This window comes from Hemiscyllium ocellatum, chromosome 7, assembly GCF_020745735.1.
Source record: "Hemiscyllium ocellatum isolate sHemOce1 chromosome 7, sHemOce1.pat.X.cur, whole genome shotgun sequence".
Lineage (NCBI taxonomy): Eukaryota > Metazoa > Chordata > Chondrichthyes > Orectolobiformes > Hemiscylliidae > Hemiscyllium > Hemiscyllium ocellatum.
The window spans coordinates 88,203,107-88,221,722 of NC_083407.1; the positions used below are offsets into that span (position 1 = coordinate 88,203,107).

The 18,616-nt window shown below is 40.4% G+C and overlaps 1 protein-coding gene across 2 annotated transcripts in view; it reads right to left on the reverse strand.

Annotated features, from left to right (window-relative positions):
• LOC132817538 (diacylglycerol kinase beta) overlaps positions 1 to 18,616 on the reverse strand; it is a 519,975-nt gene that overhangs the window by 101,280 nt on the left and 400,079 nt on the right. For both annotated transcript variants that reach the window (XM_060828035.1, XM_060828034.1), the window contains one exon: positions 571 to 661. In XM_060828035.1, coding sequence (XP_060684018.1) covers positions 571 to 661 — 91 coding nt within the window. The remainder of the gene's footprint in view (positions 1 to 570; positions 662 to 18,616) is intronic.

The window sequence follows — 18,616 nt, forward strand, 5'->3', positions numbered from 1 at the left end:
AGAACAGCATCAGTATTTGTTGAGTACAGCTGTGGTTCGAATATTCATTCCTGCACCAGATGGTGCACATTAAGGAGGAGGCCTGGTGAAATATGATTTTCAGCTGAAGGAAATTGGAAGTAATTTCTTCGAATTATTATTGATATTCTCATGCGTTAGTAAATTGTACTTTCAGCAAACGTGGCATAAGGTTTGTATACAATTTAATTGAGTTCAAATTCAGAATGTAGACCCGGTCATGTGAGAAAGCACGAATGATTTTCCTGCACTTGCTCAGGGTTGCCTTCCTGGTTTTGAAATGAAAATCACACATTAGCTTCTGACTATTAAAAAAATATTAAATACATGGCAAGCTTTGTCACAGACTTCAGGTGCAGACCCTCCGCAGTATGGTCTGAACGTTCTACAGTGGGACCCTGAACCTGTCTTTTTCTTTTCAGAAGCTGACCAACATTGTTGCAGGTTTTTGACGTTTTTCTGTTTTTAACTATTTTTTGGTTTTCATTTCCAATATATAACATACAGCTTTTTTAAAAAAAAACACAATCGATAGGAATATTAGTTACCTACCTCGACTTCTACAAATTCATTTAACTTCTTGCAAGTTGCGGAAAATGTTTCTGTTGTCCCAAATTCAAAATACCATAGCTTGTTCTTCATTCTGAAGTGAACATAAAGAAACATAATGGTTCACGTAAAAGTCAGAAACTGATATGACTGAACAGAACTAATTTGAGAAATCTTCCCCATATGCTTTATTATTACACTTGTACAAATGAATGCAACAGCTAATACCTGATCAATAGTAACATCAGTTGGGGATAGAATGCAATCACAAAGGCCACTCCTTGCTCATCACTGAGCAGTGTGAGAGCAGCCAAAAAGCAGGGACTGAGTCATCACTTGTGATGAAGAATAATGATTAGTAGTAGCAAATTAAACCTATTTCCACAACTGTGGCTGCAGCTGTATTACAGTGAGTTGCTGACTGTATCGGGCTGTAGCCTGCAAACTATTCCTGGCTGGGAATTGCAATCTGCCTGCCAGGCCATGTGTAGTGCGTGTGCTTGTTTTGAAACTTCTGAAAAACCACTTGCCCCCACTCCTGCTCCTTGGATACTGCCTGACCTGCTGCGCTTTTCCGGCAACACATTTTCAGCTTTAATATGCACAAGGATTCTTTGACAAAGTGTTCCAAAGACTCGCAACCCTCAGAGGAGAAATTACTCATCTCAATCTTAAAGTGGTGCCCCTTTATTCTGAGACCACACTCTCTGGTCCTACACTCTCCTATGAGGTGAAAACATGCACTCAGCATTTACCCTGCTGAGCCCCTTTCCCAATCTGTTTCATAAGACCACCTCTCCATACCAGGTACCAGTCTAGTGATCCTTCTCTGAACTGATTATTACTGAAAAAAATCTCTCCTTAAATAAGGGGACCAAAGCTACTCACAGAACTCCAAATGTGGTTTCACCAGCACGTTGTATAGCTGTAGTAAGACTTCTTTACTCTTATACCCCAACCCCCTTGAAATAAGGGCCAACATTCCATTAGCCTTTCTGATTACCTGCTGCCCGTGTGCTAGCTTTCTGCGTTTTGAGTGCAAGTCCTCCCAAGTCCCTTTGTATTGCAGCTTTCTACAAGTTTATTCTATTTTAATAATATTCTGTTCTTTTGTTCTCCCCTTCAAAATGAACAAATTCATAATTTCGCAGAGTATACTTCATGAGACAATTTGTATCACTCAAATACAGTCCGGCTGAACAGTACCAAGTGCATCTGTGACTAGATTGCTGTCTTCCACCTCCATTAGAAATGGATTGCTACTTTGGAGTAAATAACATGGGAAGGAATATGTATATAGAAAATGGAGGCACTAAGGGAAGTATGTAAAGAATAATTATTTATATTTTAAATTGAAGATTCTATTTTAATATGCACTAATTTTCTGAAAAAATTTAAAAATGTGCTTCAAGGATATTTTCAGTGAGACATTTAATTAAGATGATGTAGAATTTATATTGAATATTTGGAAACATATTGAATTGATTAGTTGAGCAAAATAAAGCTAAAGTGGAAACACTTAGCAAAGCAAACAGAAATAAGGTGCACTCTGCATTTTCTTCATCTTTGAAGAGTTTATGACAATACACTTTGTGCCATTATCCAGATGCTTGTACATATGCTGAATTATAGTCTATTCCTTTTATACTTGTCATGGTTCCAAAGTCTGCAATATGCTAATATGTGGGTACAGTCAGTTTAATGGGAGGCTTGAGGTTCTGATAATGTTTCGATGTCAGCTCTTCAATGTCAACATACTTCACAAATGGTGTATCACATTATTGTTAGTAAATCAAACAAATTCTATACAGCTGACTCCTGATAATGCATGACACCAAAATATGCTCTATGTAGGTGACAATGCAAAAATATAAAGAAAATATTAATTAAAAAATTGATACTGATAAAACATGATAATATTGATAAAATACTTACAAATGAATATCCTTCAAAGTCTGTAATACTTAACCCAATCAACTGTTTTTACATCTCAAAATATCCAGAATATTAAAAAGCGAATGTTAATCTTTAAACCTAACGCACAAAATTCTTTGATCTCAAGTTACACTGAATGATTATTTGGAGTTTCTCTTGAGTTTGGATTGTTGTTTACTAGAAATAATGGATCCAAAATAAAATTATACACGGCTCATAAATACTATGGAGACACAATTATTTGTTTACAATCCATTTTTGATGCATCAGTTTGGATTATTATATTCCACTTCCAACCTGGTAAAATGTTTCAAATTGCTTCCCTAAAAGAGTCTTTTTTAATTGTCTCTTTTTTTGCTATTCCCAGGAAGGAGAATGCCTTAAAGGTCAAGACAGTGGGAACAAAAAAGCAGAAAAGGTTCACAAAAGATTATCAATTTGAAACGTTAACTCTATTTCACTCTCTACAGATGTGACAAACTCGCTCAGTATTTCCATTATTTTCTGCTTTTATGATTACACAATATTATGTTTCTTTATTAGGGGATACAGCACAAGTCCAAGGTATTGAATTTGTGTAGTATCCAAATGCAATGTCTCCTTAATGTTTATTTGGAAGATGCCAGGCAACTAACTGGGAGTGCATTCAAACAGTCGAGACTGGAGGTGACAATGTGCAACGTGATGAGATCAGGACAGATGTGCTGAGGCAGTGGTGAGAACAGCGCGAGGGATGGGAAGATAATCCATTATTGCAGATGTTCTGGCTATGAGACTAGACTAGACTTACAGTGTGGAAACAGGCCCTTCGGCCCAACAAGTCCACACCGACCCGCTGAAGCGCAACCCACCCATACCCCTACATTTACCCCTTACCTAACACTACGGGCAATTTAGCATGGCCAATTCACCTGACCCGCACATCTTTGGACTGTGGGAGGAAACCGGAGCACCCGGAGGAAACCCACGCAGACACGGGGAGAACGTGCAAACTCCACACAGTCAGTCGCCTGAGTCGGGAATTGAACCCAGGTCTCAGGCGCTGTGAGGCAGCAGTGCTAACCACTGTGCCACCGTGCCGCCCACTGATAGATAAGAATAGAAGTGAGGAAAATTCTACTGAGCTGAACAAAAGAGGAAATAAACTGAAGGAGAATTACACTAATGAAGTGTGTCCAAGGTCAGAGAGACTTAAAGGGGAATAAGAAACTGCAATGCACCACAGTTGCCATTGGACCTATGGCAACAACAGACACTTGATTGGAAAGACTGAAAGATGGACTTGTGGGAAAGAAAGGTACTGAAGTGGAAGTAACAACACACTCAAGAACTTTGAACTTTGGAGATTGGAGATAAAACAGTAGTTTCATGGACAGATGGGGTTGAGATTTTGAGACAGCTGAGAAGAGGGGAGGAGGGAGTATCCAAAGTGAAATGATCATTCACAACATTAGATAGCATGACAGTCAGGAAAATATGATGCATTCATATCAGTTGAGTGAGAATTGGATTTTTTTAAAAAAACTTAATTTATGTGATTATAGGTGTTGCTGGCTGGGCCAGTATTCATTGCCTACCTCTAGTTGCCCTTGAGAAGGTTGAGGTGAGCTGTCTTCTTGAACAGCTGCAGTTGGTGTGGTGTAGGTCCATCCACAATGTGGTGAATGAAGGAATTCCAAATTTTGATCCCTTGACACTGGCCAGAAAGTTCCAAATCAGGGTAGTGAGCAGGGAGAGAAACTAGCACAAGGAGGTGTTCTTGTGTTATGTGTTGTGTTCATGTATCTGCTGTCCTTGTTCTTCTAGTTGGTGATGGTTGTGGGTTTGGAAGGAACTGTCTAGGAACCATGGTAAATTTCTGCAGGGCATTTTGGTAGATCATACACAATGCTGCCACTAAGTGTCAAAGTTGGAAAGAGTGAAGTTTGTGGATGTAGTGCTAATCAAACTAGCTCCTTTCTCTTGGAGGATGCTATCTGAAATAACTCCACAGTATCCCATTACCAAGTCTCATTTTGTTTACATGTGGAGAGTCCTTGACACTGATTTAACTTCCTCAGAGTCAGCTCTCAGAGTGAACAGAACCTCTGTCACTCCTGTTGTTTTTTTTTGTCTTTGAAGTTACACTCCTGTTCTTATCTGTGAGCCAGGACTCCCTGATTGGACCTGATTAACAAATCTAATCAAGGAACTTGTTCTATGATGCCCACTTAGCTGATCCCATTACAATCACTACACTTTCAAATGCTCTTGGAACTGCATTCATCCATGTCAGTGGGGGAGTATTCTATCACACTCCTGACTCGAGCCTTGTAGATGTTTTGCAGGATTAGTGGAGTTGGGATTTCCTTCATTGCAGGATTCCTAGGCTCAGTCCTGCTCTTTTGGCCACAGTATTTATATGGCTAGTCCAGTTCAATTTCTGATCAGTGTTAACCACCAGGGTGTTGTTAGCAGGAAAATTCACTGATGGCAATTCAATTGAACACCAAGGGATGATTATTAGATTTTCCTGTTGGAGAATGTCATTGTCTCGCACTTCTGTGCCGTGAATGTTAGTTGCCACCTGTCAGCCCAAACCTGAATATTGTCCAGGTCTTGCTATATTTGGACATGGACTACTGTTGTATCTGATGATTTACGAATATTGTTCAATACTGTGCACTCATTGGCAAATATCCCCACTTCTAATCTTACGATGGAGAAAAGGTCACTGATGAAGCAGCTGAAGACAGTTGGGCTGAGGACACTATCTTAAGGAACTCCTGCAGAGACATCTGGCGATGAGATGAATGACTTCCATCAACTACAACCATCTTCCTTTGTGCAAGGTATGACTTCAACCAGGTATGACTCCAAGAGTCAAAGGAACAGGAGGATAAACTGAGCTTGGAGTGGGTGGTGGGAGGGGATGGTCTTGATTATAATAATCAAGAAATCCATGGGCTCTTTAGCTGGGGCTTTAAGGAGGCAATGAATAGTGGGGGAGAAAATCAGGAACATATCCATGCTCTCTACTGATCTATGATTTTAAAGCTAAAAATATATTGAGTACTATATTTGGACTCAATGCAGATTTTTCTGTATTTAAGTACGGATCAATTATAACATTTGCGCAAGTTCACTTAACCTGTTTAATCATAGGCTAAACACATCATTTATATATAGCTTTATATGAATTTAATATAACCTTAACAGATATTTGTTTCAAATTTCTGAATAGCATCTTTCACATTGTAATTTTATTGACAAAAAATAACCCAAAAAATGCTGTGGCATCCGTAAGAGTACACAGGTGATCATATTTCTCTGCATTCTAATGTTTTCAAAATATACAGGTGAATATCATTAAAATAGAAATGAAAAGCTGGCACATAAATTTGTTAAAGGGACACTTGTTAATACTGGCAACAGTATTTCTAGTCTGTATTAAGTGTCTTTTGCAAACATATTCTTTTGATCAGCTATTATAACCGATGTTAGAGATGATGTGGAGATGCCAGTGTTGAACTGGGGTGTATAAAGTTAAAAATCACACAACACTAGGGTATAGCCCAACAGGTTTAATTGGAACGCTAGCTTTCGGTGCGCTGCTCCTTCATTAGGTGGTTGTGATCCACCTGATGAAGGAGCAGCGCTCCGAAAGCTAGTGCTTCCAATTAAATCTGTTGGACTATAACCTGGTGCTGTGTGATTTTTAACGACATTAGAGATGACAGTATTAATTAACACAAATGCCAATACATTGGAAGTGAACTAAAATTCTACATTTTAGTTATGGATTTATTACCTCTTTGCCCTTGGACTCTACATCTCTACTTATCTGTAACATTTTTAGGGCTTTTTTAGATTAGACTTACAGTGTGGAAACAGGCCCTTCGGCCCAACAAGTCCACACCGACCCGCCGAAGCGAAACCCACCCATACCCCTCCATTACCCCTTACCTAACACTACGGGCAATTTAGCATGGCCAATTCACCTGACCCGCACATCTTTGGACTGTGGGAGGAAACCGGAGCACCCGGAGGAAACCCACGCAGACACGGGGAGAACGTGCAAACTCCACACAGTCAGTCGCCTGAGTCGGGAATTGAACCCGGGTCTTCAGGCGCTGTGAGGCAGCAGTGCTAACCACTGTGCCACCGTGCTTAATCTACCTGTACTCATATTTGGTTCCTGATGGTTATCCTCTTGCACCAGCTACCTGAATCTTGTAAGTGACGCTTTATTAAATACTTTTGGAAAGTCTGTGCATATTATATCTATTACAATCAACAGTTCCTCACCAAACTCTCTTTAAAAGTATCAAACACAACTTTACATAATGCCCAGCACAAGCACAGGCTACCCACAAGGTTGTAAGTTCAAGTCTGAATTTAGGACTTGAGCACAAACTTCATGGCTACATTATCTAGCTCAGTACAAAGGGAGTGCAGTAATGTTGCAGATGCCGTTTTTCAGATGAGACATTACCCAGAGATCCCATCTGCCGTCTTATATAAAAGATTGCATGGCATGATTTTGAAAAACAGCAGGTGTCCTAGCCAATATTTATCCCTCAATCAACAATATAATTTATTGGCTGTAAAGCACTTTGGGGTGGACAGTGAATGCAGAAGGTACACACACACACACACACACACACACACACACAGTCAAATTGCTCTGTTGGCAGAATGTTCCCAGTCCCCAAATGAGAAAGTTAATTGTGAGACAGTCAGGAAAAAGACAGTTAGTGAGAATGGAAAAATAAGATTCTCTATGTTGTGAAAAAAAGGGCTCGATTTTCTGCTTAAGATTTCAAAAGCTAGATGTGATGAAGAGCTTATGCTCAAAACATTGACTCTCCTGTTCCTTAGATGCTGCTTGACAGGCTGTGTGTTTCCAGTACCACATTTTTGGCCTGAATTAATGCTTCACTATTACCTAATTTTGCCTCATTTGTGTGCAGGTTGTACTTTCCCAGACAACTGAGAGAACCTAGACAACGCCAATTCCCAACATGAAAGTCAAGTTGGGTACCTGGCATCTCCTCCAGGCATCCAGCTTGGCCAGCATTTCCCAGAAACTCAGGGTACCCCCACTGTCCATGGAATTTGACAACAGCAAAACACCAGCTTCACCACATCACCATGACACATCTCTGACTCACTTGTAATACAGTTCAGTATTACATTCTTTGGACTCTTGGCTTGCCTTCTTAACCTCTACTCACCTTATTTCAACATACCCTTCAATTTCTTTCTTCCTCATGCGTATACCTAGCTTCCTCTTGAGTGCATCCACTCCTCATAGAAAAACACAAATAAGGAGCGGGAATAGGCCATTCAGTCTTTCGAGCCTGCTCCCACCATTCAATATGATCATGGCTGACCATCCAATTCATTACCCTGTTCCTGTTGTTTCTCCATAGCCTTTGGTCCCTTTAGCCCCATGAACAATATCTGATTCCTTCTTTAAAACATTCAATTTTTTGGCCTCAATAATTTTCTATGGCAGAGAGTTCCACAGGCTCACTACTGTCTGGGTGAAGAAGTATCTCCTATTTTCAGTTCTAAATAGGCTAGCCTGTATCCTTAAACTGTGATCCCAGGTTTTGGACTCTCCAGGCATTGGGAACAATCTTCTTACATTTACCCTGTCTACTCCTGTTTGAATTTTATGGTTTCTTTGAGATCCCCCTCATCATTCTAATCTCCAATGAACATAGCCTTAACTGATCCAGTCTCTCTTCATACATCAGTTCTGCCCATCCAAAGTATCAGTCTGGAAAACTTTCTTCTCACTCCCTCCATAGCCAGAACATGTTTCCTCAGAAACAGAGACCAAAACTACACACAACATCCAGGTATGGTCTCACCAAAGTCCTGTACAACTGCAGCAAGACATCACTGCTCCTGTACTCTAACTTGCTCACGAGGAAGGTCAACGTACCATTTCCCTTCTTTGCTGTCTGCTATACCTGCATGCTTATTTTTAGTGACTAGCGTAGAAGGACACTCGGGTCTTCTTGTACCTTTCCCTTTTCCAATCTATCACCATTCAGATAATGATCTGCTTCCTGTTTTTGCGACCACGTTAAATTTACAAACACTCTAGAATTCCGAATGGAACCAGAGTAAATTGTAAACATGCATTGAGCTCTATTTGGACAGCCTGCCAGCAATTGGAAAAAAAAACATGAAACCTGTCATCTTTGACAGGTTGCATATTGTCATGACTAGATGCATTTGATGAATAGAAGCAGAAAATTTCAATGCTGCATTTGTGAAAAGAGTCTCAATTAACGTTTCAGCTGTCTGACCCAGCGGCAGACCCCTGACATGAAACATTAACTATATTCTTCTCTCCACAAATCTGATGAATATTTCCAGCTTTTTCTGTTTTTAATTGAAATTTCCAACATTTAATTTTTTTCCTTTTGAAAGAAACTTGGTTTTATACATTGGCTAACTTAGATGATAGAAGCTGATAATCAAATAGATGAAGAAACAACAATCTTTACGCATAAAATTCACTCACAATTCATGTTTCAACAGTAGATTGTCTGTCCCCACAACATAAAATTGCTTCAATATTATGAATGCATGAATCAGAACACACAATTGGAAGTAGCAGCCTACAGAGGGAAATTAAAGATAGTTTGCCAACTTGCTCTACATTTTTAGTCAATCGGGCTTTTTTTGAGATTGTGAAACAGGATCTACATACCAACAGGGAAATCTGTAATGTCAGTTTATCTTACTGCCATCTCTGTTTCTGTTACCAGTGAGGCACTACTAATCTGTGCTGCTTCACAGGAATAATAGTTTGAAACACTTCATCCAAATAAAGCAGAGTTTAAGAGGAACCAAGAGCATCAATTTAACATAATTGATCCTGAGAAATCATATCAATCTTTATGACATCCACTCTGTTCCAAAGGAATATTACAGATAAAACGAGCAATCGAATACTCACCCATTGGTGTAGAATGAAGCTACACAAAATGACACCAGATGCTCAGATCGCCTTATATGTGGAAGGCAAATCATTTTTATGGAGTTCATCCAGCAACCAGATAAAACACTAAACTTGTTACAAATTTATTTTTACCAAATTTGTTCAATTTTACTCAAACTAAAAACAATAAGATGCAATTGCCATGAAACCAATTTATGTGGAAACCATCAACCCAGACCTTTTTGATATTCAAGGCAAGAATTCCCCGTGAATTTCACGAATTCAAAGTCACGACCAAATGAGGGTCCTGAGCCCATGTACAAGTGAGACTGGGGCAACCCTGGTGGAAGTGGTCTCTTAATGGTCACCTCCGTGTTCGCCTCCAATTAAGGACAGATGGGCTCCTAATACTGAGCCCAACCTGGAGCACCTCAGCACCTCCATCAGGGGAATGGAGTGCTCCTGAGGCAATTGGAAGATTTGGAGAGTGCCCTCAGGGTTGGAAGAATAATTATTTTAGATGACTGGCCAGGTAGAATCACTGGCAAATGGTGTTTGGGTCCTGAGTCCTTTGCCGCTAACTGCCTCTGTTTGGTGGATGGAGTCACCTGCCACCCTGGTTTGTCATAGGGGTGTGGCCACTCCATGTGACAGGGGGAGAGAGATCCTCTATCAACATGCAATTGGTTCACTAAATTACCCCCAATTGGGGACTTACTTATTTAAACTGGATGTTATCACTGTTCTGCAGATAAGTGACTTCTATGCATGCTAGTCCCTCGGCAACTTCCTCACTGACAGGGATGTGCGAAGGGCAGTCCCATGGCAGCTTCCTACTATTTTGTCTGGTGCCTGCTTATAATCCCACCACGTCAAAGTTAGAAAATCTTTGCCCATACATTGCAGAAGTGGCTTAATATGGATGTAAGAGGTTTCAAATTTACTCAAGGAACATGGATTAATTTGCCTTTGTGCATCGTGAATGGTGATGAATTACAACTTGGCAGAAATAACAACCTCAAAAACAGAATACCTGGATCAGACCCAAATTACAGCATTCTGCAACAAATACATTTCAATGTCGCTTTGTTGAAGCTTCCACAACAATAGTTACTATAGTGTGAAGCTCCCTGGGACATATTAGCCATCACAGACAATTGCAAATATTCATTTTGAACCAACACGGAGTTTCACACTGATGGCACAATTTCGATTTGAGCAACATTATTTTTTCAAATGTTTCCTCATAGAATATATTTTTTCCCAGTAGCAGTTCACATTAAGGGATTTTCACCATGTTGCAAATAAGCTCTTAAACAAGCTTTTCCTATAATTTAAAATCAGTAAGTGCAGGAACTATTCAGCAGTCCAGGCTGCGTTGGTAAATAGAGAATCAAAATTAACTTTTAGAAGAAAGCAATATATCGTAGATGCCAGGTATCTGAAATAAAGTGCTGTAGAAACTCAGCAGGTCAGCAGTGGAGTGAGAAACAAAGTTATTCTTTCAGGTCAATGGATTTTCATGAACTTGTAAAGTTAATTCCATTCTGAAGAAGCATCATATCGAACTCGAAATGTTGACTCCATTTCTCTTCTCTCTCTCCTGCCGGACCTGCTGAGTCTTTGCAGAATTTTCCACTTTTCTCTCAGATTCCCTGTGTTCACACTATTTTGCCTTTTTGCATCATGACTGTGAGCTGATGTATCAGCACTTGCAACTGCTGAGCAATTTTATACAAGTCTTACATGCTGTTACTGTCGACACTTACTTATCCATACTCAACTGTTATGTAAGAGTCAGAAAGGGATAATGCTGGACAATGTCTTAAGCACCACCTACTATGATAATGTCATATAGCCTTGGTGGAAGAACAGCTGAAGATCTTGAAAGAGCAAGTCCTATTGTCTGGAATTTGTTACTGAGACAATGTAAATTGTGCATAGTTGCAATTATGCAATAAACTACATCTTAAGACTTAAGACATAAGCCTCTTCTCATTAGAATTTCTTCAACCAGAGTAGACCAAAACAGACCCTGTGGACCGTACTAGGAAGGACAACTGTAGTGGAAAATCTATCAAAGAGCTCATACAGTATAATGAGCAATAGTGAGGATTCATCATAGAATCCCTACAATGTGGAAACAGGCCATTTGGCCAAACATGTCCAACTTTCCGAAGAGTAACTCACCCAGACCCAACATTTTCCCTGTCTAATGCACCTGACCTACACACCCCTGAACTCCACGGGCAATTTAGATTGGTCAATTCCCCTAACCTGCACATTTTTGGGACTTTGGGAGGAAAGTGGAGGTGCCGGAGGAAACCCATGCAGACATGAGGAAAATGTGCAAACTCTACACAGCTAATCACCCAAGGGTGGAATGGAACCCAGGTCCCTGGCACTGTGAGGCAGCAGTACTAACCACTGAGCCACCATGCCACCCACTCAACTTGCAATAATAACTAATGCTTAAGAACAAAGCTTAATAAATGCTTGCGAACAGAATTTAATTCCTGCATGTGGATTCTAGTTTATCTGTTCAGCTTGCAATTACAGTCTTAGTAAACTGATACTGCTGTTCATTAATATATGTTGATCTACATTGCCCATAAGAAAACTTGAGTGCTATACTAACATCAGTTCTGTTCTTCACTGTAAAACTGAAGATCAAAATAGCCAAGTTCATTAAATGATTTCCAAATGAAGCTATTATCAATAAGATTCACTTTTAGTTTAACATGATTGAGAACCAGTCAAATTAAACATGGTTTCAAAAGCACATTATATATCAATTTGTTTAAATTTCACTTTAAATAGGCATTCTAATAATGCTGTATCTTACACAATCGACCACATCACATCCCAAAGACACATGGCATTATGTAGCTACACACTTTCCACAGGTGCTGAATTTTTTGTACAGGGTGAATCAGTAGGCCTATCTGCCAACAGCTTTCGTTTCTCAATTTCATGTGCACTCTAATCATCAGCAAGGCACTCTTCTATGAACTCTTCCTCCCTTTTGCATCATGACTGTGAGCTGAAGTATCAGCACTTGCAACTGCTGAGCAATTTTATACAAGTCTTACATGCTGTTACTGTCGACACTTGCTCTTTGCAGAGTTCCTTTGCAATCAAACAACTATTAAACTCCTGGATCATGTTTTGGCCACTTCTAGGAAACTCCTGGCTCATTAGCATCTCTGAGCTATCCTTGCACAGCTTTCCAGAAGTCAGACTTCTTTCGCTCACTTGCATGTTGCTTCCAAGACCCTTTCGCCAAACAGAAAAATTAACCTCTTCCTCAGATTGATGGGTTTCTTCTGCACATAAGAATTCTGCCCAATCCTCTTGTTGTCTCTCTTGGCATTCACTTTATGTCTCCAGCTGTGCCTTCATTCTCCAGATTTTCCTCTTTCAGCTTTTCTTTGCATCTGCCAATCACACAGCTTCTTCATGTCTTCCTTCTTGCTGTCTCAAGGTCAAGAGTCACACGACTGGTATTTCTTGTTATTCAAGAATATCAATTGATTTGAAGTTTTAGAAGTCTGTTTCAAACATTCAGACAATTAGAGATTCCACAAACATTTTTAGGAACTACATATTCACATTACTGTACTATTTCTCGTAAAAACTGTGCATGTTTGAAATGTGTGCTGCAAATGTAGTACATTTCATTATTGATGGTCATTCTAGCTAGTCCCATTTGCCAGCATACCAAAAGGAGTGGAAAAGACCTTTCAGGCAATCTTATAACCTTGTGTATCACTGAAGCATCCAATTGCTTGCATGAGGGAGGAAAGGAACAAAACAGAAAAGATTGAAGTGAATTCAATGTGGAGTTCAGTAACACTGCTTCTATTTGTCCAGGGTAAATAAAGATCCAGGAGGCCAAGGTAGCTCCTCACACTTGGAATTAGTCTGTAATCTGTCTTTTATTATTTAGAAATGTTCTCTTCCCACAGGAGTTTGCTTAATTCCTTTTGAAGAATTGCAGTAAACCATAAATAATCATTTTTCAGCAATTTGGCCATGAGACAGGAAAATGCATTTCGTGGCAGTTAAGCTAGCACCTTGTCCATGGATTTTATATGCATGACCTGGAGGCCTAGCAAATCAACCTAAAGAAATAAAAAAGCTATCCGTAACTCATTCAATTCTTTCATTATTTTGAAAATCTTCACTGCTATCCCCTTTAAATCTATAATTCTCTCAAGTAAACAAACCTATATCTTGGTGCCAGTACTTGGATGACTGAAATGTCCCTTATTTGAGGTGCGTCTCTTAGATTTTCACCTGATGGGGCATTCTGACTCATATCTGTTCTTTAATTTCTAAACATGCACAGTTTACCTTTAAGTCCACATGCTTAAGCAGGACTATAACATTTACATCTCCTAGATCATTCTCCTGATCTACCAACTCTTACAATTGTGACAGCACCCACCCATAATTGTTCAGAAGTCCTATAATTTAATATCTTAGCTGACATTCAAACCAATAGCTCTAAGGTTGGTTATTATAATGCTCACTATTTTTCACACTAGAATTTCAATTTCCTCACATCACATGCAAAATTGAGAGTGAACACAATAGTCTGACTACAGACATACAGCCTTGCACTGAGAACTATGATTCAATTGTAGCTCTTGACCATGAGCTACAAGGTTGCGGGTTTATGCTTCACTCCAGCGTCTTGACCAGATGGTCCTGATGATGCTTCAGAGCAGCAGTGAGAGACTGTTGTTCTGTTGAAAGCAATATCTTTTGGTTGAAACGGAGGCCCCAAATCCCTCTCAAATGGGTTTTTATTACATTGACAGATCATGAAAGGAGCTACCTGGAACTATGTTTTTTATTTATTTCTTGCATAGTGAGATCCAAAATGAGCAGCATAGTTAAACTATCAGTCTGATACAAACTAAGCCACTGTTTCCTCTTGGATAACCACCTCTTGCCACTAGTACACCTTTAAAAAGGTGATTAACTACTGGCCTCAGAATTCTTTCTTGATTTGCCACCATAAATGGTTTATACATTTTTGGCAGAAACCTATTTGATTTTCTAACCTCAATTATACAGTATCATACGTATTCACAATAAACAGCATCTGTTCACACACAGAGACCTATCCACTGTCAGCCTCTATCACACTGGCCTGCAGCCAATACATTTGGCCTGAATTACTAACTCCTGTATCAACATAGCATCATCAGTGAATTTAAGAATGGTGCATTCTAAACTCTCCTCTGAATCATCAATGAAAGTGATAAACAGTAATAATTTCAACTGAGTTTGTGGAATTCTGCCATGGCCACACCACAAATACATCCGTTCTCATGAACGTTATTGTCTGCTTTCATGATTTTACTCAGTCAAACTTCTAAAGTATAGCTGTCCTAAAAGAAAAAGAAAACAAAGGAAAATAAACTAACCTACCTAACCCATTCTTTAATCAGTGCCGGCTCAGTCCTTTATGAAATGCTTCAATGAAGACAATTTTCATCACTGAGTTTCACTGTTCAAAAACTGCAAGTAACAAATTACTGTGTTCTAATCGAATTAGTAGAAATCTCCATTCGTTTCTATTATTCTTTTTTTCCCTCATGAAATGTCAACCCTTGAAACAGGTTACACAGACTAACATGCTAATGCAAATGAAAACAATTTTTTTTGCGTATGCCGTCTACCTTATCAGTCTAGATTAATGTAAATATTAATATGTTCACGTATTGCTTTAAGATAAAACATTCAGGACAACAAATATTGATGGAGGTTTAAACAGACTACTTTGATGGTTAATTGAAAGTAGGTTAGGCGGGTTCAGATAGAGCTATTAGAATGAGTCATAAATTTTCATAATTGAGAATTGCCAATATAAATTTTTAACTGGATGCTTACACTGCAACTATCTACTAACACATAATTCTATTAAAGCACCTCAAGAATGGACATAAACATCGATCAATTTAATTAACTAAATGTTATCCTTAGACTCATTCACAATTTCAAACAGAAACTTTTCTTTAGAAAAGAATTTAAGAAAGAGGATGAGCCACTGAGCCCAAGTGATCTGTATTGCTTGGGATTGATGCCTAAGCACTCTGCATTAGATTTAGTGCAGACAAATTTGTACTGAGTAATAAAAACAGGTGGTATGGTGCACCAGCAATGGATGTATCAAGGTGAGAAACATATGTTTGTGCTGTTAGTCTGCTCACTTCCTGCTCTGAGCCATACCAACAAGCAAGAGAATGCTGTGAGGAAGCTGTAGCTCCTGCAGCCTGGAGAAGAGACAACTGGACAAGGCAGTCTAATACAATCAGCTAAGTGACTCACACTCTTTACCATCTAAAGGCAGGTATCTATGATAGGCCCCATAAACTACACCAGACCCCGTCCCCCCACCTCCCCCCACCCCACCCCCACCCTGCAACCTTTGGCATATACAGCCACAGATTCATTCAGCGCAGACCAACTCTTCTGCACCAAACAGACATTGACCCATATCATTCCAAACCCTTCCTATTCCTATGAGAGCGGCATGGTGGCTCAGTGGCCAGCATCCTGCCGCATAGCACCAGGGACCCGAATTCGATACACAGACAATTGCCCAAGGCTGGAAGAGTTTGCACCTTAGAGTCATAGAGGTGTACAGCATGGAAACAGACCGTCAGTGCAACCCATCCATGCTGACCAGATATCCCAATCCAATCTAGTCCCACCTGCCAGCACCTGGCCCATATCCCTCCAAACCCTTCCTATTCATATACCCATTCAAATGCCTTTTAAATGTTGCAATTATACCAGCCTCCACCACTTCCTCTGGCAGCTCATTCCATACACGTACCATCATTCTCCCCATGTCTGCGTGCTCTGGTTTTCTCCTTCAATCCAAAGATGTGCAAGTTAGGTGAATTGGCCATGCTAAGTTGTCCATAGTGTTCAGGGGTGTGTGGGTTAGGTGTATTAATCAGGGGTAAATGTAGAGTAATGGGGAATGGGTGGGATACTCTTTGGAGGGTCGGTGTGGATTTGTTGCTCGAAAAGCCTGTTTCCACACTGTAGGGATTCTAATTTTAAAATTCATATATCCATTCAGTTGCCTTTAACTTTTGTAATTGTACCTACCTCCACCACTTCCTATGGCAGCTTGTTCCATGCACACTCCAACGTCTGCTTGAAAAAGTTACCCCTAAGGTCCTTCTTAAATCGTTCCCCTTAAATCTATGTCTTCTAGTTTTGTAAGCTCCCCAACCCTCGGGAAAAGACCTTAGCTATTCACTCTAACCATGCCCCTCATGATTTTATAAACCTCTAGAAGGTCACCCTTCAATCTCCGATAATCCAGGGAAAATAGCTGAAACCTATTCAGCCTCTGCCTATAAGTCAAACCCTCCAGTTCTGGCAACATCCATATGACCTACAAATTGTACTTTTCTCACTTAAGAAAATGACAATACATAAAAGATGCAAGGATTTTACCTTTCAATACAGAACAGCATAAATGCTGTTTATATCAAATTGTCTCCATCTTTGTATTTGTGGAAATTCAAACCTTTCACAGAACATGTGAGGAACATAACCCAATGGGCTAGAATTTGTCAGTCCCAATTCTCTAGTGTGTGAGCACAGAGATTTGTGGCTTGTCCAGATCTGTTCAGATTGAAGTGAGTAAGAAATAAAATTTGTGTCCCGTTTCGTCACAATGAGGTGCTGGCTGTTTCAGTTCCATCTCCAACACTGCCAGCAAGCTTCACATACAACCTTGCCAGCACCTCCTGCTGTAAGTCAATCAAGTGGTGCGGGCAGACATTTTTTTTACCTCAAAGCAGTCTGAGATTTTAAAATGCATTTTTTTCTGAAGAAACTTACCTCGAAGCAACTGAGAGCTGGACCAAAGTGGTCTGCAGAACAACTGAGGGCTGAAGAGGAACGGGCTATAGGCCTGGAGCGGTGCGGAGCAGTTGGAGGCCTGGAACAGCTGAGGCTTGGTGTGGAGCAGACTGGAGGCCTGGAACAGCTGAGGACTGGAGGATTGGAGCAGTGAGGAATGGCTGAAAGCCAGAGAAGAGCAGACTGGAGGCATGGAGTGGAGTGGGGACGGTTGTTGAAAATGGAGAAAGATATTGGGGGTGGGGGAAGTAGGAATGATTGTTGGGGGTGGGGGAGTGGGAACGGTTGTTGGCGGTGGTATGGTTGTGGTGGGTGGGGATGGGTGTTGGGTGTTGGGGGTGGGGAAGTGGGGAGATGTGGAGGTGGAGGAAGGTTGTTGGGATGGGGGAGGAGGGATGGCTGTAGGTGGTGGGTGACAGTTATTGGGGGTGGTGGACAGGGGGACGGTTATTAGGAGTGAGGGGGTAGGGAACGGTTGTTAGGGTTGGGTGGTGGGGATGATTGTTAGAGCACGGGATTGTATTCTTATCCTTTTAGCTATGTCTTGTTTCTAATATATTATGATTCACTTTAAGGTAATGCAACGTCTTTTCTTTTTATTCCTCTTTTTGTATCTAAGATTTGTACCTCACATGGTGCCATGAGAGGGGATTTTGTCAACTTTTCACTGCAGTCTTGTACTTCTGTACTTGAGTACGCATGGCAATAAACCCAATTCTCATTTTAATGAGATGCTAGGATATCGAATAATAGAAATTAGTTGAACCTGATGTCAGAAAGGATGGATGATCCACAATGATGAATGGGTCAGTGGAGGTATTAATGCAAGTGGACATGAGGACAGATGTGATGCTTCTGTCTGGGGAAGTGGGGGTTCGTGTGAGCATTCGTGAGGTGTGGGGACATTCAAGGATGACCATCAGAAGGGAATGATCACCAGGATGGTTAACTCCTGAAGAGAGAATCTAACCATGATCTGTAGACATTCATGTTGAATTCCCCACAATCAAAACCTTGGGAGTTACCATTTACAGAAACTGAACAGGACCAACCATGCAAACACTGTAGTTACCAATGCAGAGGTGAGGAATTCTGCAGCAAGTAATTTGCCTTCTGATTCCCCAAAGCCTGTCCACCATCCACAAGGCATGAATGTGATGACTGTGATGGAATACTCTCCATTTGCCTGATTGGGTACAGCTCCAACATCACTCCAGAAGCTCAAGACCATCCTGGACAAAGCAGCCTGTTTGATTGCCACTACATTCACCA